At 39.7% G+C, this 27,758-nt stretch overlaps 2 protein-coding genes across 6 annotated transcripts; both read right to left on the bottom strand.

Moving 5' to 3' along the window:
- Positions 1-37: 37 nt before the first annotated feature.
- On the bottom strand, positions 38-6,494 carry zgpat (zinc finger, CCCH-type with G patch domain). Of its 5 annotated transcripts, none has more exons than XM_058401473.1 (7): positions 6,286-6,494; positions 5,283-5,886; positions 4,053-4,186; positions 1,813-1,977; positions 1,544-1,669; positions 709-1,105; positions 38-585 (listed from the first exon to the last, which is right to left on the bottom strand). In XM_058401473.1, the coding sequence occupies exons 2-7, from the start codon at positions 5,852-5,854 to the stop codon at positions 447-449; spliced, it is 1,533 nt and encodes a 510-aa protein (XP_058257456.1). In that variant the 5' UTR covers positions 5,855-5,886; positions 6,286-6,494; the 3' UTR covers positions 38-446. The 5 variants fall into 5 exon arrangements, with proteins under 5 accessions (XP_058257456.1, XP_058257455.1, XP_058257458.1 ...); XM_058401472.1 differs by having other exon boundaries at positions 6,164-6,490; XM_058401475.1 differs by having other exon boundaries at positions 5,283-5,863; positions 6,164-6,490.
- A 1,514-nt stretch (positions 6,495-8,008) lies between these two features.
- On the bottom strand, positions 8,009-25,977 carry rtel1 (regulator of telomere elongation helicase 1). The gene is made up of 34 exons (XM_058401463.1): positions 25,933-25,977; positions 25,707-25,848; positions 24,131-24,329; positions 23,889-23,982; positions 23,675-23,756; positions 22,596-22,656; positions 22,434-22,509; positions 22,218-22,302; positions 22,041-22,106; positions 21,477-21,630; positions 21,355-21,393; positions 21,199-21,277; positions 19,293-19,390; positions 19,149-19,204; positions 18,956-19,027; positions 18,638-18,719; positions 17,895-18,027; positions 17,694-17,807; positions 17,531-17,571; positions 17,306-17,391; positions 16,985-17,062; positions 15,174-15,251; positions 14,947-15,093; positions 14,024-14,139; positions 12,759-12,882; positions 12,476-12,653; positions 11,801-11,955; positions 11,540-11,635; positions 10,973-11,168; positions 10,039-10,176; positions 9,850-9,951; positions 9,363-9,578; positions 9,131-9,253; positions 8,009-8,251 (listed from the first exon to the last, which is right to left on the bottom strand). The coding sequence occupies exons 2-34, from the start codon at positions 25,806-25,808 to the stop codon at positions 8,196-8,198; spliced, it is 3,522 nt and encodes a 1,173-aa protein (XP_058257446.1). The 5' UTR covers positions 25,809-25,848; positions 25,933-25,977; the 3' UTR covers positions 8,009-8,195.
- Between the last annotated feature and the right edge of the window lie 1,781 nt (positions 25,978-27,758).

Genomic DNA, 27,758 nt, shown 5'->3' with positions numbered 1-27,758 from the left:
TAGATCTGCACACCAGAAGAAAATGATTCTGCACAACTTAACCAAAAATACTGAAAGTATTTATTCTCTATACTTTGCCAGTTTTGTGTATTCAGGTTAATCCTGCTGCAGGTAATTAACATGCTAATTAAATACCAGCATGAGTAAACAGACTGTAGAACAGGACCAAAATTTAATTAAACACATTGTTTGTGATTCATCCATCGTCTTTTTTCTTACTGATTTCCATTCCAGAGGTGAATTCCCGAAATAAAAGTTTAACATAAAAAAGAAAAAATGTACAGAAGAGGAGATTTTACAGTTTTGTAAAATGTTTCATGAGGTTGTTCTGTTAAAACAAAGTTCGAAATTAAGCACTGTTTTTGACCTAAACAGGTGCTCTAATAACATTAGTACAAACAGACCACAGGTAATTATTTACACTCCCTTATGCAAAAAGTCATGTGTCAAAATTCAGTCATTTTCTTGTGTGTATCTGCTTTTTTCTGAGCTCTCTGGATAGACCGCTCCTGAGCCTTCAGCTGCTGCAGCAGCTTACGAGATGCCGAGAGCCTCTCTTCCACATGACTAATAACTGCAGCATCCCTAGGCATAAAGTGAAAGAAAGAAAAAGAGAGAGAGAGAGAGAGAGAAACAGTTCATAAGTAAAAAAAAAACAAGCCTGGAGGCGAGGAGAAGTATAGGGAATGACAGCTCTGTTCTACCTACCTTCCGTTTCTCCTGTTCAGAGAGTCAGTGAGCCGCTGGATTTCTCTCTCCACCTGGTTCATCCTCTCTGTGGTCTGAAAGAGTTGAACATTAAGTGAGCGCTTGGTGCCCTTTCCTCCCTGGTACGCCTCTACACCACTGACGGAGGATGAAGGAGCCGATGCAGGCCGAGTGGAATCTCCCAGTTTAGAGTTCAAAAAGTCAAACACGTTGGGCTGGGTCGAGCTGGAAGTCCGCTTTCTCTTCATTTTCCGTTTGCCCGAGGCGGGATTGTTTTTGGCGACCGCAGCCTGAGTCTTGCGCTGGGTAAACTCAGCACACTGGTCCAGAGAGCGGCCTTTCGGGAGCACCACGGCCTGCACGGGCTCCACGCGGCCTGAAAGAGTTTTCCCCAAACCTGCACGAAAGCACACAAACCTGGAAGTCAGATCAATAAACACTAACACTAAACACTAACAACTAAATCAAAAGACTTTATATTAAAAAAGCAGAAATCAAACCAGAAAATAAAAGCTTGCCATGACTGGGTTCTTAGTAGCAGTGGGATGACTATGATTAGGATTAGTGCCCAAAGCTATAATCTATAATCTCAGTAAATCATGACATCCCAGAGGATGGCAGCATAACACAGCAGTTTCACAAGCATTAAATTATTCAGATAAATTAACCTGCTAGATAAATTGCTAAAATAGACTTGAGAAAAAAAAAGATAAAAAATTAATAAAATATTTACTCACTCATGTGTCCTTAGACCTGCTTGCATTTAAGTCAATAAAAAATTATGTAAAGCATGTATTTTTCATGCTTGTATTTAGGCTGAGATCATATATTATACCTTTTCCTAACTCATAGCCCATCTTCAGCAAGAGCTTGGACCCAATTCCTCGTGTGTGAGCCTCCCAGCCACAGAACTCAGCACTGTTCGCTGTGACAGTTTCCTCTTCTTTACTGGAACTCAACACTGTGGAGATTAAAACCAAATTTTCATCTTAGTTCACAAGCCTCTGCAAAGCAAACTTGTGCTAAAAGTATTATAAAGGCCTTTATCTTGATATGAGGGATTAAGGCACTTCATGAAAAACTCAGTGCTGTTTGAAACCAAACCTTTGGCGTAGCCTGCGTCACACTGATCAAGATCATCATCCGATTCGGAAGACGAAGAGGAGTTCTCGTCCTGTCGCAAAGGAGGAATGAGACAATCGGCTTCCAGGACGGCTTCCTTCAGCAGCAGCGAGTCAAACTTCACAGTGTAGAAGCCTCCCTCGATTTCTGTGAACAGGAAAAGGCCATTAAACATATCTTGAAAAATATAATAAGCATGCTTAGGATTTTGAATCATTACATTTAAACATGACGGAGTTAGCGCTGCCTACATCAATTTTAGAATAATGTATATCTTTAAGCTGAAAGAATCTTGTCTTTTCTTCAGTACAGTAGCAGTGATCCAAGTGCAAGATCCTAAATAAATTCTAAAATAAATCAAGTGCATAATATATTATTCCTTATGTAATACAGTGTTCTGTAGTTATTACTTTATTAATGCACATCCCAGGTTCTCAGAAGTCGAGCCAACTTAATAATATAGCATATTATAAAACTTTATATAATAAAATCACAGACAGCCTGACCACAAATATTCACCCTAAACCATGTCATAACTGATGTCCATCATCACACGTCATCAGTAGAAATGTATTCCACTCTTCAAACAGGGAAACCATGTCATTAATTTCTTTATCTTGGTTTGTCTCTGAGGTTTAAAACGCTTTTCTATATTTTTAGTGCTGTTTAACTGCGGATGACTCTACTGTGCTTTTAACACATTTGCACATTAAGCTTTCATTTGCTCCTTATTTTATTTTAAATGCATGTCAACCCATTCAGCCTACCACTCAGAGATAATATTTGTTTGATAAATAAATCTATATCGATCAAAAAGCTTTTCGCACAGGAGGCAGCTCTCTGCTCTGCAGGTCTCTCTCTGATTCACAGATAAAAGGTCAGAATTTCTCACTCAGCAGAGGTTTTCATCCAGTAGGTGAAAAATCGCTTGGGTCACGCACTCACTGTTCTCCTCTAGCAACCATGTTTGTTTAGTCAAAATTAGTAAAGGTTAGAAATGTTGGCCAAAGATTTGCGCTGGGAACTCAAAAGTGTACATCATAGGCTGTGATGTCTGAGGATCTGAAATTGTGTGCTAGAGCTTAGAAAGTGCTGACGAAGGTGGGCTTGTAAATGTGAATGTTCTTATCAAATAATTTTGCAAAAATGTTCTCTATAGCAAAAAAATATAACCCAGTAAGGTACTTACAAGAGAGTCAAGGAAGATACTCGCACCATACACAGTGGACATGTACCGTTATACAACATCCAATCAAGTTACCATGTATTTAACATCTCTGCTTCTTCAACACCAATATTTTATCAGGCCCTGTTAAAATTAGGCCACAGTTTATGAAGGTTTAGGCCACAGTTTCACTTGCGTTGTTGCTTTGCAGCAGACCTTTGGCTTTTACCTTTTGCAAAATTGACTTTGTGTCCAATATGTTTACTACCTGACTTCATTAGCAAGCTGACAACCCCACTCTACTTATCTGTGCACGTGCTACTGCTGTCACTGTGAGCCTCTCACCCAGCCACACTCGATTTGTAGATCAGCAAAACACTAATTACTGCTGTGAAAACCAATTGAATGTTTGAATTAAACTAGATGTCAAACTTTCAACATGTTTCTGTATAACTCTTACAGCCTGTGGTGATAAACTTCAATTTTCTTCTACTGACAGACACCTTTACAGTTATCTTATTTATACAGCTGAGCAGTTGAGGGTTAAAGGCTTTGCTCTAGGGCCCAGGGGTAGGCCATACTGGGATTTGAAAACATGGCCCTTTGACATCCTGACCACTGAGCTACCACTTTCACTCTCTCTAATGTTCTACCGAGCTACCACTCAGTCAGGGACACTGAGAATAAAACATGTGACAGTGAAACACAGTGAAAGAGCTTAAAATTAAACCCCACAGCACTGTCTGTGGCCTCAATCGGCTACGTGGATAGCTCAGGAGCATGCAGTCCAACAGGAGTACAAATAAGCAGAAAGGGAAAGATGCCTGTATGACGGTGGTACTTACTGTAAACACAATCACTAGATGACTCTATTTAAAGGCACAAGGAGATATCCAGATGTTTGTCTTCAGCGCTGGTGGTTTAGAGGCATGAAACTGAACTTCAACTAAAACTACTGTATAAAGCGAGCGGACATGCTGACAGTTTCTTTTTTTTTGGACGTTATGAACCTTTGGAACAGTTGAAAAATTCTGACAAGATGAATGAGAGGTTGTACCTGTAATTTTGGCAGGATACCAGATGCCATCATCATGCTTGGCTAAACAGGAGGACCCCTGCTGCAAGTTTGTAAGATCCGCTTCGAGAAAGTCCCTTAGCTCCGACACACACACCACCTCCCCATGAGAGTACCTAAGTGAAAACAAACACACACATTGGATTTTGGATCATTCTCAGTACAGCAGTGAACAGAACTAGGAAGTGGATGTGGCACTGAAACGAAGGGAATAAAAGCAACTTCGGTCAGTCGCTCCTGAATTCAGAATGGTCAGTCGATCAAAAATATCCAAGCAACTGACAAAAGAAAACCGACACTGATAAAAAAGAGCTAACCCTCTTAGAGTTCTTTTTTTTGTTTTGTTAAAAAGTGCACTTATTATCTGGTTTGTGCAAGTGGGAGGATTTCAACCAGACACAGTCATCAAAACCAAAGAGGTTTAAAAATGAACATTTAGGTAAGAAAATCTCGCTGCCATTTTAAACCATAAACACATAATAATAATGCATAACTATGTGAACAGGAAAACACAAAGTACAGTCACTGTATATTAAGACAGGACCGGTCAAACAGTATTGTACCGTGATAGCTGACTTTGGGGCACTCTATGGATTTATGGGGGATTTCAGTGTACTACCAAAATGTAAGCGGTGTCCCAAATGACTACACACTACACATTGTGCACCATGTACTCTAGGGTCTAGTGTATGAATTGCCTCAACTAACGTTTTTCATTAAAGTATAATCCATTCCCAGTGGCTTTACAGTGAATTTTTAACACTTTGAAAAATAGATTGGTAAAAAAAGACTGGTAGCCCTGCCCCTCTGCCACCACGTTAGCAAAGCTGTGCATGAAGTGTACAACTTTCCACACAGTAGTTCCTCCCCCTTATCTTTTCCTAGTTAACTCTTTCATGCTTTCTTTTACTTTCCTTTGCTGAACTCACACTTTTCCCCCATCCTCATGCATCCCATTTTCCCTCCATCACTCCCCTTCTTCTTTTTCCCCTTCCTTTCTCTTCTTCCTTTTCTATTTCCCTTCTGTCCTGAGATCTTCATTACTTCCTTGTAACCACTCTGTATTTCCTTCAGAATATTAAAGTCAGTACATCTACACTGTTGGCAAGCCAGATAAAAGGTCAAGTCTTGCCTGATATTCAAACAGTAAACAAAGTAGTAGCTACATCAACAATTAAAACACAGACACATGAATCTAACACACTTGGATACCTGCAGCTGTCCATGAAGCGGCATTTGCCTTCCAGGAAAAAATTGCAGGGTTTCATGGCCTTGTGTGTAGGATGGACATAGAGCACTCGAACTCGAGACTCTTCCCCATCTGGCTCCTCAGAACACACCACCATGGCGTTGTGGTACTCAAGCGTCCCCCATGAGGTGTAGTAAGGCGCCCGTACTTTAGTGCCACTTATGTCTTCTTCCTCCTCAGTCTCATTTTCATCCTCATCTGGTCCGGGAGCTTGTGCTTCCTCACTTGCACCTTCAGACAGCTCAGAATAGAAGGCGTTAAACTCATCGTCCAAGTTGACCTCCTTGGGTCGTTCCTGGGTTTTGGCAGGGGCAGTCTCTTGTGTCGTGATATCCTCAAGTGATGCCAACAGTTGGCTCTTCTTGACAGACACCAGGCTGGACTCGGTGAGCTCGATGAGCTGGACCAGATCCTCTTTCAGCTTGAGCAGATCTGTCTGATCAGAGGAGCTGAGTCCACAGGCCAGTGCGGCCTCCACCTGCTGAAGCTGAGCGGTGTAGGTCTCAATGGCCTGCTCCAGGCTGCTTTCATCCATGGTATGGAGCTGGAACACAAGGCATGTGAAATCTGCAGAAATGTAGGAATATGATGCATAAAGTGGTGAATTCTCAATATCAAAATATCCAAACATTGTACAAGATCATCTGCATCTTTATGGTTTGTATGAGGGGGAAACCCTTTATAAATAAAAAAAAAAAGGCTTGAGCACAGATTATTCGCAGGGATTTAATGTTTTCACTTTACAAAACCCTGTCTTAGCCATATTAGCTTACTCGCTAGCATTAACTTTGACCCGGACATATAAGCTTAGTTGCTAAAAAAAAATACTAAAGACACAACTCACATGGATAAGTGTGAATCCTCGACAGCAAGTGAAATCATATTAAACTAGTTAACGAATTTTAGCTAGCTAATAATAAACCATTCACCTAAAACAAACCGGCTTGGTAGCATTATGCTATTTACCTGCTAACAAAACCCACAGGTTTTCTCGCCGGTCTTCATTCAAATAAATGTATACTGAATCAGCTCGACATGACGAAGAATTACAGTCTTACACCGAGTAGTTACGGTACTTCAGTCCATAAAAATAAATGTTTTCGTGCCTTTTCCTTTCAGCTGTTCCGATTCGCCATGACATGCTAGAAGAGAAAGTAGGGGAAGAGTCGACTCCTTGAGCTGAGCCGAATCACCTGAGCCGTTTAATATATGTTTTTGTATATATTGGAAATGCATTTTTAATCATGTATTCTGCCCAATAAAGAGTGTTAAAGGAAGTGATATGTTATTGTTAATATAAATGAAGCACAGAGAGAAAGTAACATTAATTCAGGGATGAATAACATTACGTGAATCCTAAAGCACATTGACAAATGTAGTATTTTGTGAATTAAGAGGTAAAGTAGAATTTCCTAAAACGATTTCGTCCTGTAAAGAAGAATAATTACTTAGCCAAAGTTAGCTAAATCAAACTATAGCAATCTAGCCAGTTTATATAAAATTTACTATGAGTCGTTTGAATGCTGAAGGAATCAGATTTAATTGGTGAGCCGAGCCAAATGATCTGATTCACTGATTCACAAACCGGCCTCGAGCCCCAGGATTGGTTTGTTATAGCATTAAGATTCACAGTTGAATATGGCTAATGTAGAAATAGAGGTGGGGTTTACAGATATTAAAGATGAGTAAAGCAAAACATAATTATTTATTCACGCAAAACAATGGGAAAAAAGATCTCTGATTTTAAATGTTATATTTTTGAAGAGTAGTCACTGTAGTGAGATGATATCCTATAAACATGGCACTACAGACTATCAAGTTTCTGTCTAGACTGAACTTGCCAGCATAAGTAAATACCTTTCCAGGTCTTTGTAGTATTGTTCTTCTTTTAGATCAAGCATTTTTCAGCTATTTGGAAGTACAAAGTAAATGGCAAAGGTACCAGCTAGTCTGGGGAAAGTTTCACAACTTTAAACATAACTATACTTACTTACAAACTATACTCACTGCAAATCAGTTTCTTTTCCCACAGCCCAGTAAAACACAAAGTACCTCTGCTCCTTCATGCAATTTTCCAATTAGCCAAACATGTGATAGCAGCACATTGCATAAAAGCAAATACAAGAAAGAAAGAAACTCAGTGACTTTATGGTTCCTGGTGTCAGACTGGCTCTTTTGATTATTTCTGAAATTTGCTGATCTCCAGAAACATCACAGAGAAAACCCAGAGTTTAGAGAAAATTCTGCAAAAACAGAAACCGTCCAAGTAAGTGGCAGTTCTCCGGGTCAGAAGGTCAGTGGAGTCTGGCCAGATTTATACAAGTTGTTAGGAAAGTCTGTGGGTAACTCAATCACTCTTTACAAACAGAGCGAGCAGAAAAGCATCTCATGATGCACATTTTGAGGCAGATTCGCTAGAAGAGTAGAATAGGTTCCACTTCTGTCAGTCAAGAACAGAAATCTGAGGCTACAGTGGGCACAGACTTGATAATTTGCAGTTGAAGAAAAAAAAAATGGATGAAGGTGATGTTTTTCCAGTCTTCAATTTTATATGAATGTATGCGCGTGTGTGTGTGTTCTCTAACTGATCTATAATCAACCACACCTCTGAACAGAATGTGAACAGGACCTTACACAGCTCAACATAATGAAAGAGTCAGAAATAAGAAAATATTTTAATTTATCATTGAAAAACAAAACACAAGTGTGTATTAAATCTCAGTTGTCAAAACACAATCATACATTTTTTACTGTTTTAGTTATGACAGATATCAAGTATGGACCATATGAAGGTCAGACTGCTCTGCTTCATCTTCCTCTGCTTCAAAGAAAACAAACCCACATGAATGGAGTAGCAGCTTGTGAGGTTTCCCATGTTAGGAGAGGAAGGAAGATATCTTGCTTTGTGATTTTCCTGCACAGAGCTGTGAAACTACAAAGATGGAACAATTCAGAGGCACATAATTACAACCCTGTACTTAGAAAAATAAGAACATTCTGTTAAAACAATGATTCAAACATGAAATTGAAATGAAATCATCACACATCAGAACAGAGATCTCTGAATTTTCACTGTGGCATAGCTCTTGGTGCCAGATGGGCTGGTTTATTTCAGAAACTGCTGATCTCCTGGGATTTTCACACACACACAACAGTCTCTAGAGTTTATAAAGAACGGTGCGATTAAACAAAAACACCTAAGAGGGTCTGCAGGCTGAAGAGAGAGAAGAGAGGAGAATGAGGAGACAGGTCCGAGTTGCCAGGAAGTCTATAGCACCTCAAATAATCAATCACTCTTTGCACTCGTGGTGAACAGAAAACATCTCAGAACCTTGAGGCTTGACCTACAGCAGCAGAAGACCACATCAGAGTCCCCTCATGTCAGCCAAGCCGCTCCTCTTATAGCTCATCCACCTCAAGGCCTGAGGTGTTGTGTAGTCTGAGATGCTTTTCTGCTCAACACAGCTGTAAGAGTGATTAGTTGGTAGACTTTCTGTCAGCTCAAACTAGCCTGGCCAGTTTCCTCTGACCTCTCTCATCAGTAAGGCACTTCCCCCCTCATAGAAATGTCCCTCACTCAGTGTTTTTCATTCTGTGTAACTCTACAAAGTGTTAGGTGTGAAAATCACAGGAGATCAGCAGATTTTTAAATACCCAAACCAGCCCATATGGATCCTACAACCATACCTCAGATAAAGTCACAAAGATCACACTTTTTTCATTCAAATGTTTGCTGTGAACAATAATTGTAGCATGAATGCTCAGGTATTCCTAAGGAGGCAAATGTGAGTGTATGTGTTAAAATATCTACCTGTAACTGGGGGAGTAGAAATCTCATCTGTATCCTGACAAGACACTGAAACACTCCCAGTCAAGGATGTTAACATCTCAGAGAACTGCTGACGGTGGTGAGCTGGAATGAACACTGTTAGCCCTAAACAAAGAAAAATTAAGTTCTAAACAATTATCCCTCTGTATAAAAAAGTAGCCAACAACATTCTTTGCCTGACCTGTTATTCCCTCTTAAAAGCTGAGAGACTCACGTTTAAGAAGAATAATGTCCTCGTCTCGCTCAGTCAGCAACCCCACAACCGTTGATACCATCTGTTCGTAATCATTAGTCTTCTTGTACGTTTGCAACGCTAGAAAAAGCTGATTCGTCTTCTCAGCACCGATAGCCTTTTTTATATCAGACAGCAGGGAAGCACTGACCTGACTCTCTTTCCTTGGCTGTGTCTGATCCTTCACACTTGCATCCACTGTAAAATAACAAAAAAAACCCCAAAAACAACAATAACAAACACTGAATGCAAAAACACTTCTATTCTTCTTATATAGTGCATACATTGTGTTATTGTCTCAAATGGAACATTCATCTTTTTTTTTTTACTAACTGGAAATTATAAGCCATTTCTATTTATACTTCAATAGACAGTAGAATAATGAATAAATATGCAATCTGGGATGCACCTTCAGATATATAAAATGATTCGAGTAGAAATAAATGAAGTTTATGGGGGGTATGCTTACTTCCAGACAAAAGATGTGTTCCTAAGTGAGATCCTCCTTGATTGAGTTGCCTGCTTGAGTCTAGCTGGGAGGTTGAGCACATTTCAGACGTCTCCGCTTTAGCTGGAAGAACGCATTATATTCATTCTTTTAATGTACACCCATCTCTGACTAGTTGTTCTCTCTCGTGTATAAAATGAGCAGCATTACCCGTTTTTTTCACGAGTAATGCTCTGTCCTCCCTGGAGATTGAGTGCTCAGGTTTGTAACCACAGCCTTTGCCTGTTAGGAGCTGACACTTCTCATCAAACTGCTTCTTGTGATGTGGTCGAACAAACTGGTAGAGACCTATGAGAAATATCCAGAATATGCATACATCAGAGCAGGCTTCACAAACATTCTGACCAATTAGGTAATGTATAAATAAAAAAATACATTTTATACATTTCAGGTGAAACAGACAGACATTTGCATTTTGTGGCATATATATGCGACAGTAAGAGTCGGTAATTTCTCAGTAAGTCACTAATTCTGCATTGAACTATGAATCATCTTACAAAAAATGTAAAGCTTAAATAACCAAATAAGACACCTCCTTCGTCAGAACCAAGTTCATTAAAATATCATAGGTGGTTACAAACATCAACAAATATTCCTTAGGAGAATTCCTTAAGGAACAGTTGGGACTGGTCAGAATTCTTTTCGGAATTGAGATACTTCATTGAGTTTAGGTTCAACTACTAGTTCAGTTTTTTATACAGTCCTGTACTTCTGCTGTTCATTGTTCTACTCATATCTATTCATGTTTTTGTGACCTATATCGATCTGATCTGTGTACACCGATCAGGCATAACCACATGTCTAATATTGTTTTGCTCCCCCTTTGCTGCCAAAACAGCCCTGACCCATCGAGGCATGGACTCCACTACATCCCTCAATGTGTGCCATTTTTCCTGCTTCTAACACATCAACTTTGAGAACAAAATGTTCACTTGCTGCCTAATATATCCCACCCACTAACAGATGCCATGATGAGGAGATAATCAGTGTTATTCACGGCACCTCTCAGTGCTCATAATGTTATGCCTGATTGGTGTAAGTGACAGTGATGTGCTCTCTCTCTCATTCATACACACACACCTACCTCTCAGCAGAATGTGTGTGTTAGTATCAGTTATGAGAATATCTGCTGCTGTTGCCAAAAGGTTGTCGAGGTTATCTGTGGCCTTGTACACCTGAAGCACATGCATGATCTGTGTGTAGCTCTCTCGACTTAAATTTCTCTTCAGCTCCAGCATAAAGGCCCTGCCTTTGTCTGCTGCACTGGAGATTATCGGTTTCTAAAAGATTCAAGAATCAAAAAAGCGATTTTAGAATGATACAGATGAAGGAACACAAACAAAAATTATAATATTATAATATAATATTATAACAAAAATTATAATATAAACCTACACACACACAAACAGACCTGAGGTCATAAGTTTACATACACCTCAAAGAATCTGTATTTATTTATTTACTTACTTATGTATTAAATAAGAGGTTTCAAAAAAAGTTCAAAAGTTTACACCCCCCTTCACCCAAATTCTGTGCAATATTAAATAACAAATCACTCCTTTTAATTTTTTTTAATGATTAACATTTTTCAGATTTATTCTATGTAAACGTATGACCTCAACTGTATGAAAGATGCAAAATAAACAGATACCCGGTCTTGCACTACTCTGATTTTGCGTTTCCCTCCCCTCAATTCATCATCCATGCGCTTGTCATGCTGTAGAGATAATGTGGACAAACGGCTGGCCTGCATAAACAAAAAGGTATGCAAATTATTAAAAGAATTAGCTTCTCATGCTCATCTTTCATGAGACAGGTGCCTCAGTAACATTATAAACTGTTTATAGAAAAATTAGAAAAAATAGAAATTTCTTTTTTCCTTTGCCCCATGTTGTGCTTTTTGTCCTCTCACCCGCTCCTCCCCAGCAAGGGCCTCATCCTCGTCTCGATTCGGGTCAGTTTTATCCAGAGCGTCAAGCAGGCTCATGTGTCTCGTCTTACTGGAACTCATCTCCATCTCGTACTGGACACAAAGCCTGGCTGTCCCGTCTCTCTCCGAGTGCTCATCTGCATCAGCCATTACCACAGCAAGGAACAAATTCAGATTGTCTTAAGGTTTCAGTAAATGTGTGATTCATTAAAATAATTTTAAACAGAAATGGATGGCTGTAGAGTTGTAGGTCGTAAATATTGCACTGTTAACAAATCTAAATACTCAAAAAGGATGAACAGTGACCATGATTTGTTCAGCTACCTCCATATTGAAGGATTTCTTATCTACATAATGATAAATAGCTAGCTGTCAACTAGCTGTCTAGTGGCTCACAATGATTTTCACATTCCTGTTAAAACTGTTTCTTCCTTTTCACCTTCATCTGATGAGCTTTCATATATATTGAGGGAATGCAGAAGAGCGGCAGAGTTAAACAGTGAAATGCCCCAGAGTTATATATACCCTGATTATAAGCTCTCCTGGAACACAGCTCATCCAACCAAATTATTAGACCAGATCTCACTGCTGTATCACATTAATTATACAAAATATCTACTTTTAGTGATTCCAGAATTGACTGACATGCCAGCTTACCCAACTTCCTCCTTTTCAGACTTGGCACATGAGAGTCGAACACTTTGGCTTTGAGAGACGAACTGCTCTCCCAGGCACTCTGAGCTGGACGACTGCACCCTGGACTCGTCTGGACCGTGTCTTTAGGTGTCTGGTTCTTACACCCTGAACCTTTCGCTTTCTTCTCAGGTACAGGCCTCTATTACACACGAATCCACCAGGGTTAAGATTCAAGAAAACAAACAAACAAACAAAAAAAAAGCACAATTGGTTGGTATCTAATAACCTAAAACCTGATACTTACAAGCTTTTGTGCAACCCGGAAAAACTGAGCAGCGTCACGGACCACGGTGCCGAAGTTTTCATGAGTTCGAACATGAGGTCTGACCCAGGAAGGGAGCTGCTGTCGTACATCTGTACCTTTGAACCTTCGATAAGCACAAAGGGTAAGAAACAATTGTTTAACACCTTTTCCCAACACACTGTCTATCAAAATCAACTAGTCAGACATTTTCATTCAGTATAAACACATGAATTACTTCATCAGTGTCCACATTCAGTGTGAGACATTTTACCTCTGTTTATATAATATGGAATATTAGTGGTAAAAGTTAAAGCCTTCAGTTTTAGAGACTTATGAACAAGCACTTGGGGAATCTCAGAGAGTATAAACGGGTTTAATATCTTTATTAATATGAAGAAACATTTATGTGGAGGAAAACATTTTTTTTTAAATTTGCTATGCTAGGTAAAAACAGCAGTTTATGGAAAAACTACAATTTATTAAAGCCCTGAGTGTCTATGTTCATACACAAATAAAACAAGTGCAAATTTTTTGGCTCCTGAGAAGAAAAGAAAGGAAAAACTTGCATGACAAGCCCATAATAACCCAACCTGTCTTCAGCATCTGTAGCTTATGTGCTCTGATCACAGACAAAATGTGGAAAAACAGACATCTCACACAGCGCACACCGCAAGACGGCATGACTGGAACAGTGGAAATCATATCATAAAGATGACAGTATCGCTTAACGTTTAACAACGGGATAATACCACATTTAATGACTTCAAGTGGTGCAGTGACTCATAATAGCCATGCTTACTTAACGGGAAGGTTTTCTTTCTCCCCTGCCAGTCGTGAGCAGCTGTGTTTTTGTGCGGATGTGGTAGCGTAGTGGTTAAGACATTGGACTACTGAACACAAGGCTGTGAGTTTGAATCCCAGGTCCACCAACTTGCCACTGCTGGGCCCCTGAGCAAGGCCCTTCGTGCTCATTTGTATAAAATGAAATGAAAATGTAAGTTGCTCTGGATAAGGGTATCTGCTAAACCCTGTGAATGTGCTCGAGTGTTACGACTCTAGTGTAGAAATAGTTTTTTATAATAATTCTACAACATTAAGAGAAAAGTTCTCCCAGACTTACGTTAGAAAGGAGTTTTAAATAAAGGGCTTTTTTTCTGTCTTTGTTCTTTTGTGTCCTTAGGTTAGAAGTTAAGGCCGAAGTTAACATAATGCAGGATTCTGTTTATCTCTGCAGATTACTGAATAACTCCATGATGAGCTCGAACCTGTAGTCACAAAGAAAGATGGCGCCGAAATCCTCGCGGTGGCGAATTACTCTACCGATAGCTTGGTTCACAGCACGGGAGGCCTGCTGCCTGTACCACTCCTGCCCAGACAGGTACTGAAAACACACACACACAGTCTGAACTGAATATGTAGGAGGCAAACATGGCATGCAAAGAACAAATACTGAATATGTATGCAGAGACAACACACACACACACACTGATCTGAATATGTAGGAGGCAAACATGGTATGCAAAGAACAAATACTGAATATGCATGCATACACACACACACACACAACCCCCCCATAAACGCACACATCACACACATCCACCACCATACACATCAACTCCATCACCCACATACCCCTAGAAACACACACACATACACACCCACCACCCTGCTCGACATGCACATCCACTCCAACACACACATAGCCCCTTACCCATCCATGCACACACACACACACATCCCATGCCCAACAAGCACACATTCACTCCTACACACACAATCCCCCATAAACACACACAAATTCACACATACAAACACACACAACCCCTATAAACACACACCCACCACCCCGCTCCACACACATCCACGCCAACACACACATACCCCCGTACCCCTCAATGCAGACACCCCATACACATAGACACACACACACACACACACATCCACCACGCCCAACAAGCACACATTCACTCCTAAACGCACACAATTTCCCATAAACACACACAAACACTACACACACATCCACTCCAACATACACATACCCCCATAAACACACACACACACAGTAGTTAGTACAATCACATGCAAAAACCTTTACACTGCACTTAAAAAAAACCACACACACACACTTACAGTATTGTATGGGCCACCTTAGTGTAAATATGGTGTATTAAGTAACAGAAGACGCTACCTTTACACCACTGGATCTGTTCCTGCACATCTCATCCAAATACTGCATCTTCAGTACCACCCTGGGGTCCATTCTCGGAGGGTAGGGAAGACCGGTGATGATCACTCCACGACCGTACGTGTCTGCAAAATCCAACCCTTCACTCACCTTGGGAGAAAGCAGAGAAGTTCTTAGTAAAAAGCAGAATATAGAATGATATTTAAGATACATACATCTCATTTTCTTACCTTTCCTCTACATACAGCAAAGAAGCTCCCTCCGTTTGACTTTGAGTCATTTACCTTGTCATAAAAGCCATCAATCACCTGCAAAAAAGCGAGGGTGTGAGCAATGAGGAGTAATTTCAGGTCTTCTGGGTTTTTATAGATGGTCATCTATAAAAGTCAAGCATTGTGTGATTTATGAACAAGAAAAATAAGGAAGAACAATGAGAAATAACGAATATGAAATAATGTTTTGCGTTGTTGCCGTATTTCATTTTCATTTTGTTTTTCTTTTTCAGAAGAGTGCTCTTTTTGAGACAGATGAGCACCACTAACATTAACTAATTTTCCCCTCTAAAAAACAGCCCCATCTTTCTGTGGCCTTCATACAGCCTATGGGTCACAAGTTTTAATTTTAACACGTATTAGTTGTTGATCTGTCTGAACTTTGGAACTTATTTAGACCAAAAACACATTTATTTCATTACACCTTCAATTTATCACTTATAATGTAACCTACATAACCCACATGTTCCATATGTTTGTTGTTCCTGTGTGGTTCATGGTGACTGCCTGGCAATTACTTAGAATCCCGAGGAGTTTTACCATTATTTAAGGAAAGGGCGCTACCCTTATTTTACTTCAGTTTTCACTCGTTGCCTATGTGATAATGATATGGTGAAAAGGTAAAAGGGGTAAAATGGCTCTGTGATCATTACCTAGGGGTAAAATGGCTCTGTGATCTTAGTTTAGTTTGATTTACGTTGAGTTTATTTATTCAGGTTAGGATTAGTCAGTTTATTGTAACTTAGGTTAATTTAATTTTCTAAATCTTCTCCATTGCTTCAAGCCCTTAACCCTTTAGGCCCGTATTTTTCCATTACACTTACTCAGTGTTTTCTCCCTGTGTTTACATTAACATCAGCCACTGCAATAATATTTCGCTGGCGCTTCAATAACATCTTCTCCAAACACACTTCTGTCTTGGTACTTGTTGTTTTGTTCTTACTTTTGCCACAAGGAATTTTACCATTTTTCCACTTACCTGGGTAAAGTTATTTACATAGGTGGTGTAATGTAATTTCTATACAAACTTTAATTGTTAAAAAATGACCTTACGCTCTCTCTCGAACGTTCGAGTCAGTGTCATGTCAGGTAAGACTGTCGTGGTTCTCGCCCCTAAGCTCAAGGCTTCTGAATTTCGTCAACATGTTTTTCGGTCTCAGTGGAGCCAGCTCCATGATATGGTATGATATGCTAGCTTATGCCCTTGTGATGTTTACGCCAAAGCCAGAAGGTTCGAGAATAATAACCCACTAACGATGACCAGTTGTGCTCATCTCTATTTTTGTGGTTTTATATATTTTTTTCCTTTTTTCCTTACATGGTTTTACAGCTAACACCCTACTCAGAGTCTATGTCTATTTTTGTGCTAATTGCATCTATTTACCATAAGTTTAGCTGTTGACTAATGATTATGACAGGTGCTTAATACTGAAAGGATTATTAGATAATCAGATAATCAGTAGATTAGATACGATAATTAGATAGGCAACATTGTTTATGAAAATGTAGATGTAGGACAAGTATAAGTTTCAGAAATTTCCCACAGACCAACGTGAGGTAAAGGTAGGGGGCGGAGCTTCCTACGGGGTCAGTTAAATGGCAAAAAAAACAAAACAAATAAAAACATGCATAACCTTTAATCATTCCAGATTCACACGTCGATGAACTCAGGTATCATATGCACACTTTCAGTTCTCAAATTTTAAATGTGTGCAAACATTAAAACCCAAAATCTGTAATATAACCTTATAAGAGCGGCAGGTTCCTACCTCTGCAAAGGTTCCCTTTCCTTTTGGTTCCACGAACATGGGCTTCATTGACTCGATGCGATCTACATGGCCGCTAGTCTATTGGCAATTGAACAAGGAAACAGACGTTTTGTAAAAGTATGACTTTACACTTTTGCAGCTCTTTAGAATTTATACTTAGAAATGACTACAACTCATCATCATTATGTGCTGCAGTAAAAGTCTGTACAATTGTGTATTGCACATTTTTACAGACAGGTGCAGGTTCTTATCAGGGTTAAGATAACAAACCAGTTATATATTTATAATTATTTAACAGATGTCTCCACAGGGTGGACTCACCTTCCAATAGTCCAGCGTCTTATCCAACACTGGGTATGATGGGAAAAACACTAGTAGGCCATGAGGAACCACTCGACACAAATTTACTGTCAAAAACAAGGATGGTAAAAGGGCATTGTGTGTGCGTGTGAGAGAGACAAAGAGAGGGAGAGAATGATTGGCACTTTTTAATTTTTAATATATGTAATTCTTTGTTAGAGCTCTAATTAAAGATCCATCTCTTACCAATAGTGTTTCCTAATGATGCCATGTTCTCAGGAACAAACCTTCACAGGAAGTGACACACTGTGTGATTAATGTGTAATACGCTAGGGTAATGCCAGATGGTTAAACCTGACCTAATGGCAGCAGCAAGCCAACTGAAAGTGACACACTGTCTAAAACACACCTCCTGTCGAAGGCTGTGCTGAGCTGCACGCCGTCCGGCCCTTTGTCAATAACGCTGACAAAGATCTGGTCCTTCTGAATGATGTGAGGGTTCTCCAGACTCACGGGAAACGGGCTGTAAAGAAGAGGTGATGTGCTTGAGCTACAGATACACCATTGCCTGGCTTTCAATGAGGAAAAGAAAAAGGTTGTGAGAACCTACATCTGCATCTCAGAGGTGAAGGATGACAGAGGTGACAGGGTGCCACTAGTCAGGATGATGCAGCGCACTTCCTGTCGGAGGAGATCTTGCATGCTGAATCCCGGAGAGAAACACCAGTAACTCAGCACATTCCCTGTCAAACATTTAATTGGAAGGGGAAAAAAAATAAAAAAATAAAAAAAGTTTGTGAACTGTTAAAAGTCAAGTTTCAGGTGATTTCCTATGAATAAAACAATCAAAATAAACTATAATAAATATATGTCAAATAAAATTATAACAGTTAATAATAAATATTAGTTACTATAAATAATAACTAATAGTATTCTTTTTTATTTTTAATAATTTATTATAATTTATTTATTATAATTAACTTATTATAATAATAATAATTATAAGTATAATAATAATTAAATATAATTATTATTATACTTATAATTATTATTATACTTATTATTATAATAAACTATAATACATTATTTAAAAGTACTTTTATATTTTAATTATACCAAATTATTTAGAATAACTTCTTATACATATAATAAATACATGTATAATTTATATATATTTTTACAATGCATAAATTATATTTTGAAAAATATTATAAATAATAATTTAAAAAAATGTTAACGGTTCAATTACCTATAGGCTATGCACAAAACACCTATAGGCTATGCACAAAACAATACACTAATCACATATTGGTTTCATTTTCTGTGAAATATTGAGTAAATAAAGGCATATACCTTGTTTCCTTGTAGAAGTGGAGGCCCACAGATCAGTAGTCTGCTTTTTCTTGAAATTGCTTGTGTCTGGATGAATGTGTACCTGATAGGAAACACAGCTTTAGATTTGGAGCCAAACAGCAAAATAATCCACACATAAAGCTCTTTTCTCAGTTACAGGGAACAGTGTTGAAAGTCAGCGATAATCTGACATAAAGTACAGATTTGTTATATGGAGATCATGAGCTATACCTACACATACACATGCAGCTGTCGGCGTATACTGCATAATATCTCACTAAGAAGTGCATTCAGTGCATTCTGATAAATACGACGGACCTTAAACTGCTGCATGGTGTTCCCCTTATGTGGTGGCATACCGCCCTCTGCAGGTTCAACAGCAAACACCAACTGAGAGGAGAGAAAACAAATCAATTACAATGTCACTGAAATTCAAAACAACAACAACAACAACAAGAAAGAAAGAACAAGAACAACAAGAAAATGATCAAGACAAAGAAGTGGCAGTGACCTGTATTATATCTGCGACTTTCTGCAGTCCGCTGGTGTTTAGGAAAATACCAGGCTCTGAGTTCAAGAGTGTCACGTGTTAGTGTAAGAAGTATTAAATGATGAGAAATTGAGCTCAGGAATAGGTTACAAGATCCATACTTACTTCCTGCCAAATATCCGGTGATCTGCTCCATCGCGTCCACCACTGCGGTTTTGGTGTCGTAGTTCACGTGGGCCTTTTGCAAAAGCTCATAAATGAAGCTATAAGAGAGAGCAGGAAAAAATACAATGCTATAAATAGCCTCTAAAATACTACTGACTAGCACTTCCCATTAGAGCAGTGTTAGTGTAATATAATGAACACCTCAAAATCCCCTGACACACCAACCTTACAGAGAAATAGGAAACGTTGACCTCAAGACCAGTTGAAATATACACTAATCAGGCATAACATTATAACCACCTGCCTAATATTGTGTTGCTCCCCCTTTTGCTGCCAAAGACCCGTCGAGGCATGGACTCCACTATATCCCTGAAGGTGTGCTGTGGTATCTGGCACTAAGATGTTTGCAGCAGATCCTTTAAGTCCTGTAGGTTGCAAGATGAGGACTTAAAGGATATTTACAGGACTTAAAGGATACTTTTGATAGATACTGAGGAACAACCCTTACAAGAGCTGCAGTTTTGGAGATGCTCTGAACCAGCTGTCTAGCTTTTTCTGATGCTCACGTGCCCATTGCTGGCACTTTCGGTGGTGCAGAGGGGTCAGCATGGGCACCCTGACTGGTCTGCAGCTATGCAGCCCCATACACAACAAACTGTGATGCACTGTGTATTCTGACACCTTTCTATCAGAACCAGAATTAACTTCTTCAGCAATTTGAGCAACAGTAGCTCGTCTGTTGGATCGGATCACACGGGCCAGCCTTCGCTCCCCACGTGCATCAGTGAGCCTTGGCTGCCCATGACCCTGTCACCGGTTCACCACTGTTCCTACCTCGGACCACTTTTAATAGACTGACCACTGCAGACCGGGAACACCCCACAAGAGCTACAGTTTTGGCACCAGTCATCTTGCTATCACAATTCAGCCCTTGTTAAACTCACTCAAATCCTTACGCTTGTCCATTTTTCCTGCTTCTAACACATCAACTTTGAGGACAAAATGTTCACTTGCTGCCTAATATATCCCACCCACTAACAGGTGCCATGATGAGGAGATAATCAGAGTTACTCACGTCACCTCTCAGTGCTCATAATGTTATGCCTGATCAGTGTAGATTAGAGATTGATCGCATGTTGCAATTTAACCGATAGACATAAAAAAATACATTTCAACCAATTTGACTCAAAACAAAAAGCAGAAACAGGTGACGGTCGCACAGAAAGAATCATCAATAGGAGTTTTATTGTTAAGAGTCTCCCCAGATGTAAAAAGCAAAAATCTTCACAAATAAAACTAGAAATTATTTTTTTAAAAAAACACTGACCAATTTTAGTCATGAAATTGTATTTTTTGTGCGGCAACAGAATTAGATATTTACTTCATGTAAAATGTCTAGAAGTAGGCTCAAATCTTATGAGAAACATTTGGTGCATATTGGTACATATCATACTGTGCTTATATCAGTGCAGTTTATTTACCTTTAACATGTTGAATATTAGTTCAATTCAAAACCTATACTACAGTAAGAAATTAGATTTTTTGTAAACTAATAGTGCATACAGTTGAGTCGACGTCTGATAATTCACCCTACATTCTGCTTTAGAAGCTCAGATTATTGATGTAGCCCATCATAATCTATTCATCCAGGTTCTGTAGTGCTTATCCTGCACAAGGAGTCACAGGGAGTCTATCCAGGCATGATGCAGGGGAAACCGTGGACATGGTGAAAAACATAGCAGTTTACACAATCAGCCTACAACCCATGTCTCTAGACTGGGGAGGAAAGAGGAGTGCTTGGAAAAAACCCTGAGGCACACAGAGACTCCCAACACCAGAGGTTTGAGGCAAACATCTTAATTTTGGGTAAAAAGAAATATAACAATATCTGAGACAGAGGACAAACCTGCCAGGCTTAGTAATCCCCTGGTTATTAGAAGGCATCTCAAAGCTATTTATGGCAATCTCCAGGTCCATTAAAATTTCTACAAAAAAAGAAAAAATTCACAATTTGTTAAATCCATCTTGATCAAAGCTAAACAACATCATTTTTGTTACTTACGCTTTATTTTAGCGATAGTGGTGATGTCCATGTTCAGACCTGTGTAACAGACGAGTGAACAGATTTACCACACAGACGTGGAGTTGACTGGGAAATGTGTTAGGCAACATCATGAAGCAAACCTGAGTTTGAAGATTCAGCACTGAAATCCTCAGAAGATTCTCCTTTGCCGAAATCGGAGGCCTGCTCCCTCAAAAGCTTGTCCACAGCATCGATGGCTGACGTCAAATCGTAAGGAGTCAGATCAAACGAGGTCGACTCTTCACACATCTTCTCCTGGAGAAATGGAGGAAATATTCAACTCAGTTAGGATTCGTGTAGAAGATAGAGAGAGAGAGAGAGAGAGAGAGAGAGAGAGAGAGAGAAAACAAGTTTCTCACACACACCCAACAAATCAATCACACACAACAAATAAACCAACCACACACCCACACCCACCAAACCATCCACACACACAACTTGACAACAAACAATTCAATCACACACATCCAACAAACCAAACACACACAACCAGACAACAAACAAACCGACTACACACACACCCAACAATCCAACCACACACACACACACACACACACAACCAGACAACCAACAAACCAACCACACCCACAACCAGACAACCACACACAACTACATTCACCCACACACACACACAACTACAGCCACCCCCACACACGGATCCTCACCACATTATGTGCTTCATCAAAAATGACAACGGCTCCTTTAAGCTCTATGTTGTGTGCTCGACGACTCTGGAAGAAAAATCAGTTCATTTCCTTTCCCTCTGCGGCAGTGGCAACAGCTATTAATCAAACAAATTCTCCTTCTTTTAAAGAGGAAAAACAAACAAACATTCTCCGCACCTTCGGATCCAGGAGGTAGTTGTAGGGCATGAATATGAGATCAGCATGCTGCTTTAGAGAGCGAGACAGATAATATGGACACACCCTGAAAGGAAAATTGAGCATTGTCCCAATTAAAGTGGCCAGTAAGTGTATATAATTATACAAAGAATATTATATGGTGATATATAATTGTATTTATTCATTCTAAATCAGTTTAGGGAATGGAGATCATACCTATGCTTTTTTCCAGTTTTTACAAGATCTTCAACATCCATGATAGAGTTCATGATGTCCTTGTCAGTACTTTTCTCTAAACATTACCGTCAGATCAAATAAATAAATAAATAAAATAAAATAAAATAAATACTCAGTGACAAGAATGTTTGCTCAACATACCATCAACATTATTGTAGAAGACACAGGAGCGGGAAGACACTTTTGCTCGGCACATATGGACCTGCAATAAAAAGTTGAATAAACGATAAAATAAAAATAAGATAAAATAAAAAGAGAATAAAGTCAGTTAATATTGTAATACTGTATACATAAATCAGTTCCAGAAATATTTGCCACCCCTGTCAAAATTCTATAGAAATAGTATAAAAAGGGGAAATAAAGAGGAAGGAGACCCTCTGCATGTGTGTGTGTGTGTGTGTGTGTGGGGGGTTATATTTTCAACAACACGAGGGACACATCATATTATCAACTTCAATGCAACCTCCTTTTGCCAAAATAACAGAGCTCCTCTAATCATTTCCTATAACACTTGACAAGATACAGAGCAAAGAATCTCAGTCTCCTGAGGTGATTCCCCCATCTCTCCACAATCTTCTCTGGTGGACTCTTGACCTGTGATCACTGAACCGTGTTTGGATTTAAAATTGTCGCTCATCTCTAAATTCCACCCATGATCCAACCCAGATGTAACGTCTTGGTGAAAACAGCCAGATTTTTCAATCAGCACTAATCTGGTCGTCCATGGGGTCCATGATGCTATGTGTGACTCCGTCACACTTAACAGTGGGGACTGAGTTCTTGTCTGGAAAAACATTCTCCATGTTGATGGTCTGACTTTGTTGCGATGTCTAATCTGTAACTCTTGGAGATTTTTTTTTTTACTTTTGTAATCTTCTGTGTGTATTTAAAGGCATGTATTTATTTTCCCCATAGTGATGAATGACCTAGATGAATTTTACATCAATATTTACAGGAAGTCATGCAAATTTGCTAAACACAACATCGGTCATCCATCCATTCATTCATTTTCTCTATGGTTTATCCTACATAGGGTCACAGGGAACATGGAGTCAAACCCAGGGGACACCCTGGACAGGGGGCCATTCAGTCACCATGCCCCACCTTTCTTAAGCAGTCAAATAAATATTAAAAACAAATAAAAACACTTTTAAATGTAAAGCAGGACTCATGAAATTCTCTGTTTGCTGCAGATCATTTGCTAGAACCAAGATCTGTACCTTAACATGGTTGCTTTCTTGCTTCATGACTTCTTGGTTGATGCACAGTTGCTCTCTGGAGCCCAAAACGCAAATCTTTGGCCTATAACGAAGATCAGATTTTGAAACACACAAAAGCACACCAACAGCAAAATGAATTAGTTAATTTTTTTAAGCTTAAATGCTGTATAAATAAAATGACACGAGAAACTACCCTGAATAGAGTAGCTCTGACCTGTAGGACGTGTTGTTGAGCTCGCTGATGACCTGGGTCAGCTGAGAATGCGTCCTTGATGCGTAGATGATTTTGGGAATATCTGTGTAATATGCTGCAAGGAGGTTTCGATATCATTAACCACCTCATGGCTATATAATTTGATGCCAAAAGGTTGAACAGCAAACAAACAGTGGGGAAATACATGACTGTAAGGCTTGGAAAACTTAGAACTCAAACTCTCCACTCTTTACCCTTCATACCTGGTGTTTCTCCATCTGTTGCTGATGTTCCCCAAGATGACACCGGCCTGTCGGGAAAAAGCTCCGCTCCTCCCATTCTCTCTGCAATCTTTCGGGCAGAGATGGAGTCCTTGAAATACGCTCTCCATCCAAGCGCAGCGCAAAGAAGGCACAGGGTTTTCCCCGTCCCAGTTGGACTCTCAAGCACACCATTTACTTTCTATAACAGACACACAACACATCATCAACTGAAATGCAAGCTGCACAAACTTAACTGATCTTACAAACCCGTCCACTGTTTAATGAAGTCCTAATATACTCTGAGAATATTAAATGCTGAAACTAAGTGGTCAGTATCTATCAAAAGTGGTCCATGGAAGGAACAGTGGTGAACCAGAGACAGGGTCATGGGCGGCCAAGGCTCATCGATGCACCTGGGGCGCGAAGGCTGGCCCGTGTGATCTGATCCAACAGACAAGCTACTGTTGCTCAAATTGCTGAAGAAGTTAATGCTGGTTCTGACAGAAAGGTGTCAGAATACACAGTGTATCACAGTTTGTTGCGTATGGGGCTGCATAGCTGCAGACCAGTCAGGGTGCCCATGCTGACCCCAGTGCACCACCAAAAGGGCAACAATGGGCATGTGAGCATCAGAACTGGACCACAGAGCAATAGAAGAAGGTGAGCTGGTCTGATCAATCACGTGTTCTTTTACATCACGTGGATGGCCGGATGCGTGTGTGTCGCTTACCAGGGGAACACATGGCACCAGGGGGCACTATAGGAAGAAGGCAAGCCGGCAGAGGCAGTGTCGTGCTTTGGGCAATGTTCTGCTGGGTAACCTTGGGGCCTGCCATCCATGTGGATGTTACTTTGACACGTACCACCTACCTAAGCATTGCTGCAGACCATGTACACCCTTTCATGGAAACAAGATTCCGTGATGGCTTTGGCCTCTGTCAGGAGGATAATGCACTGTGCCACAAAGCAAAAATGGTTCAGGAATGGTTTGATGAGCACAACAACGAGTTTGAGGTGTTGACTTGGCCTCCAAATTCCCCAGACCTCAATCCAATCAACCATCTCTGGGATGTTCTGGACAAACAAGTCCACAAATCCACAAAACAAATCTATGGAGGACCCACCTCGCAACTTACAGAACTTAAAGGATCTGCTGCTAACATCTTAATGCCAGATACCACAGCACACCTTTAGGGATCTAGTGGAGTCCATGTCATCAGGGCTGTTTTGGCAGCAAAAGGGGGACCAACACAATATTAGGCGGGTGGTCATAATGTTATGCCTGATCGGTGTATATCATACATTGAACGGTAAAGCCAAAGAAAGAAACTAAGTAAGTATGTAATGGTTGCTGTTGGTGATAGCAGCATGTCATGTACCTGCTACTGGTCTTTATATGATATCCTCTTATCATAAAACACAGAAGGTAACAATTTCCGTTAAAACCAGTACAACTCCCATTATAACCATTACAATCCTATGAGGTCGCTGATGTTTCAGCAGCTCCGTTGACATTTCATAGTATTAGACAAAGTGTTAGGAGAAAGATCACATAGAAAAGAATAAGATTACACACGTTTTGCAGACACTCGATCACTTTGCTCATATAATCCTTCTGGCATGGGTATGGAGTAAACGGGAAATCCACACTAATTCCTCTTAAAGTAAGAGCAGGCATCCTGCTAGACCCAGATCTAAACTACACGCACAACCAAATCCTAAGAAAACATGGTTAGATAAGATTCATATCGATTTAAAGACGATCTTTTAACGTTACACAATCTAAAACATAAACATATCACCGGTCAGTCTGATCACATCGCGCCATATTTCTTCGTCTTCTTCTTTGACGTCTTGATGGAAATATGTTCAGATATGATCGACTGCCACCTGCAGGTCAGAGAGATGTACACACCTGAGCGCGAGCACCTGCGATGCGTCCCAATTCAACTTCCTAGGCGTCCTAAATAGTCTCCGAGCTCAGAATCAGTGTGTCCCAAATCGAGCGCTGCATTTATGCCATGTTCTGCTGTGTGTGTCCTCACAATGAAAATTGACAAGAAGAGCACTTCAAGTACCCGGATGATGCACCATGACACTGCATTATTGCCAAATAGTGAGAAACAGGCTCTGTGTTCAGTACATTACATTTTATTTTGTCCATTTCCAGTTGTTTAAGCTGCTTAAACAGCATTTTTCACACATCTGGTTGAGACGAAGAGATACAGATAACACACTGCTGCCTACTGAAGACATTATTCTTTCTATAAAATTCCCTGTGTATAGGTAATTTATTTTCTCGTGCTTTTCACCATCTATAATGCCCAGGATATTTTTAGAGGGTGGTGTATGTGCCATTTATTTTCCTGACTGTACTTATTACGCAAGATCTATTTTTAGTGATCATATATGTGGTTGTGGCTGGCATGATGCAGATGCAGAAATATGCAGATTTAATCCTTATGTACATTTAGTACATAAAAACCGATCCATCCAGCGGGTCTAAAGCTTCTGTTAAAGAGGGTTTTTTTTTTTTTTTTACAGAGTTGCTGTTTTTGCTTTTTAGGCATAATCACTTCACAGCTGCAGAATCCGGGATTCAGTCCTGAGCTCAGGTTGCAAGCATTTCAAATGTGTGTGTGTGTGTGTTCTGCAGATATTTGGAAGGAAGGAAGGAAGGAGCAAATGAATTAACAAAGATGAAAAGAAAGAAAGAGGGAAAGTGTGTGTGTGTTCATTTCCAAAGACTTAGAAATGCTCAGCAACTATGTTTTTGGAAAAAGAGATCTCAGAGTATCACCCTAAACGGACCAATTAACCTATTTACTCTTCCTCTGCAGTAACTGCAAAAGCTGTTTAAAAGCTGTGTGGTTTAATTGGTCCTTAAGCGCTTTCAGTGTTTAGGAAATGCTGACTAGAATTAAGCTACTTGATCCATAACAGGAGACATCTGTGACACATGTTCATGACAGGTGTTTAAAAATATCAGTAGAGCTGTGTTACATAATATCAGTACTCAGTAACACAGGGTTTCTCAACCACAGATGTGGGAGACTGCTTCTCTATCATCCTTATCATCCTGATCCAAATAACAGCTGGATAATTAGCTCAGGAGTTGGAGGAGGTGTAAAGGGAATAGGAAAGACTGATACAAATCATTTTTTTTAATCCTAAAACCTTCAGGTGTTATATATAAAGGTGGTATTTGTGATATTTTTTTTCCACAGAGAGAATGTGGAACTGTTGATATTAAGAATTATATATGGAATAAATAATATGAAACATCTCTTCCGGGTTCTGCTTAACTAAATGGACGATCCAGAAAAAGACTGGAAAGTGAAATTAGTGTAACCACAAAAAGAGAGACCACATATTCAGTAGAGGGCGCCCTCTAGTGATATTGAGCTGAAATGTCCTGGGCTGCTTACATTAAAGGACCAGCCCAAAATGGACAGTTTACAATGCCACCCTGCAACATGGCCTCCCTTTGAGTCTGGAGCATTGTCTAGATTGCATGCTGCAGGATTCATTTGTCTTCGTCAAAAGTGATCAATATATCTAGGACTTAACTTGCTTGAAGAGGATTTGAGTTTCAGGTCTCGTGTGAAGAGCCAGACCATCTGTCCTG

This window comes from Hemibagrus wyckioides, linkage group LG10, assembly GCF_019097595.1.
Source record: "Hemibagrus wyckioides isolate EC202008001 linkage group LG10, SWU_Hwy_1.0, whole genome shotgun sequence".
Classification (NCBI taxonomy): domain Eukaryota; kingdom Metazoa; phylum Chordata; class Actinopteri; order Siluriformes; family Bagridae; genus Hemibagrus; species Hemibagrus wyckioides.
The sequence above is the reverse complement of the archived record's forward strand: the minus strand, read 5'-3'. Positions and strand labels throughout refer to the sequence as shown.

Excerpts from the sequence above, each read along its gene's own strand:
- rtel1 (XM_058401463.1), bottom strand. The coding sequence starts at position 25,808 with ATGCCTGCTCTTACTTTAAGAGGAATTAGTGTGGATTTCCCGTTTACT. Across the intron at positions 11,636-11,800 it reads CCCTTGCTGGGGAGGAGCGG|GCCAGCCGTTTGTCCACATT; the intron begins GTGAGAGGACAA and ends TTGTTTATGCAG. Across the intron at positions 9,952-10,038 it reads ATTACTCGTGAAAAAAACGG|CTAAAGCGGAGACGTCTGAA; the intron begins GTAATGCTGCTC and ends GCGTTCTTCCAG.
- zgpat (XM_058401473.1), bottom strand. The coding sequence starts at position 5,854 with ATGGATGAAAGCAGCCTGGAGCAGGCCATTGAGACCTACACCGCTCAG. Across the intron at positions 1,106-1,543 it reads GGGCTATGAGTTAGGAAAAG|GTTTGGGGAAAACTCTTTCA; the intron begins GTATAATATATG and ends GCTTTCGTGCAG. Across the intron at positions 586-708 it reads CTGAACAGGAGAAACGGAAG|GGATGCTGCAGTTATTAGTC; the intron begins GTAGGTAGAACA and ends CTTTATGCCTAG.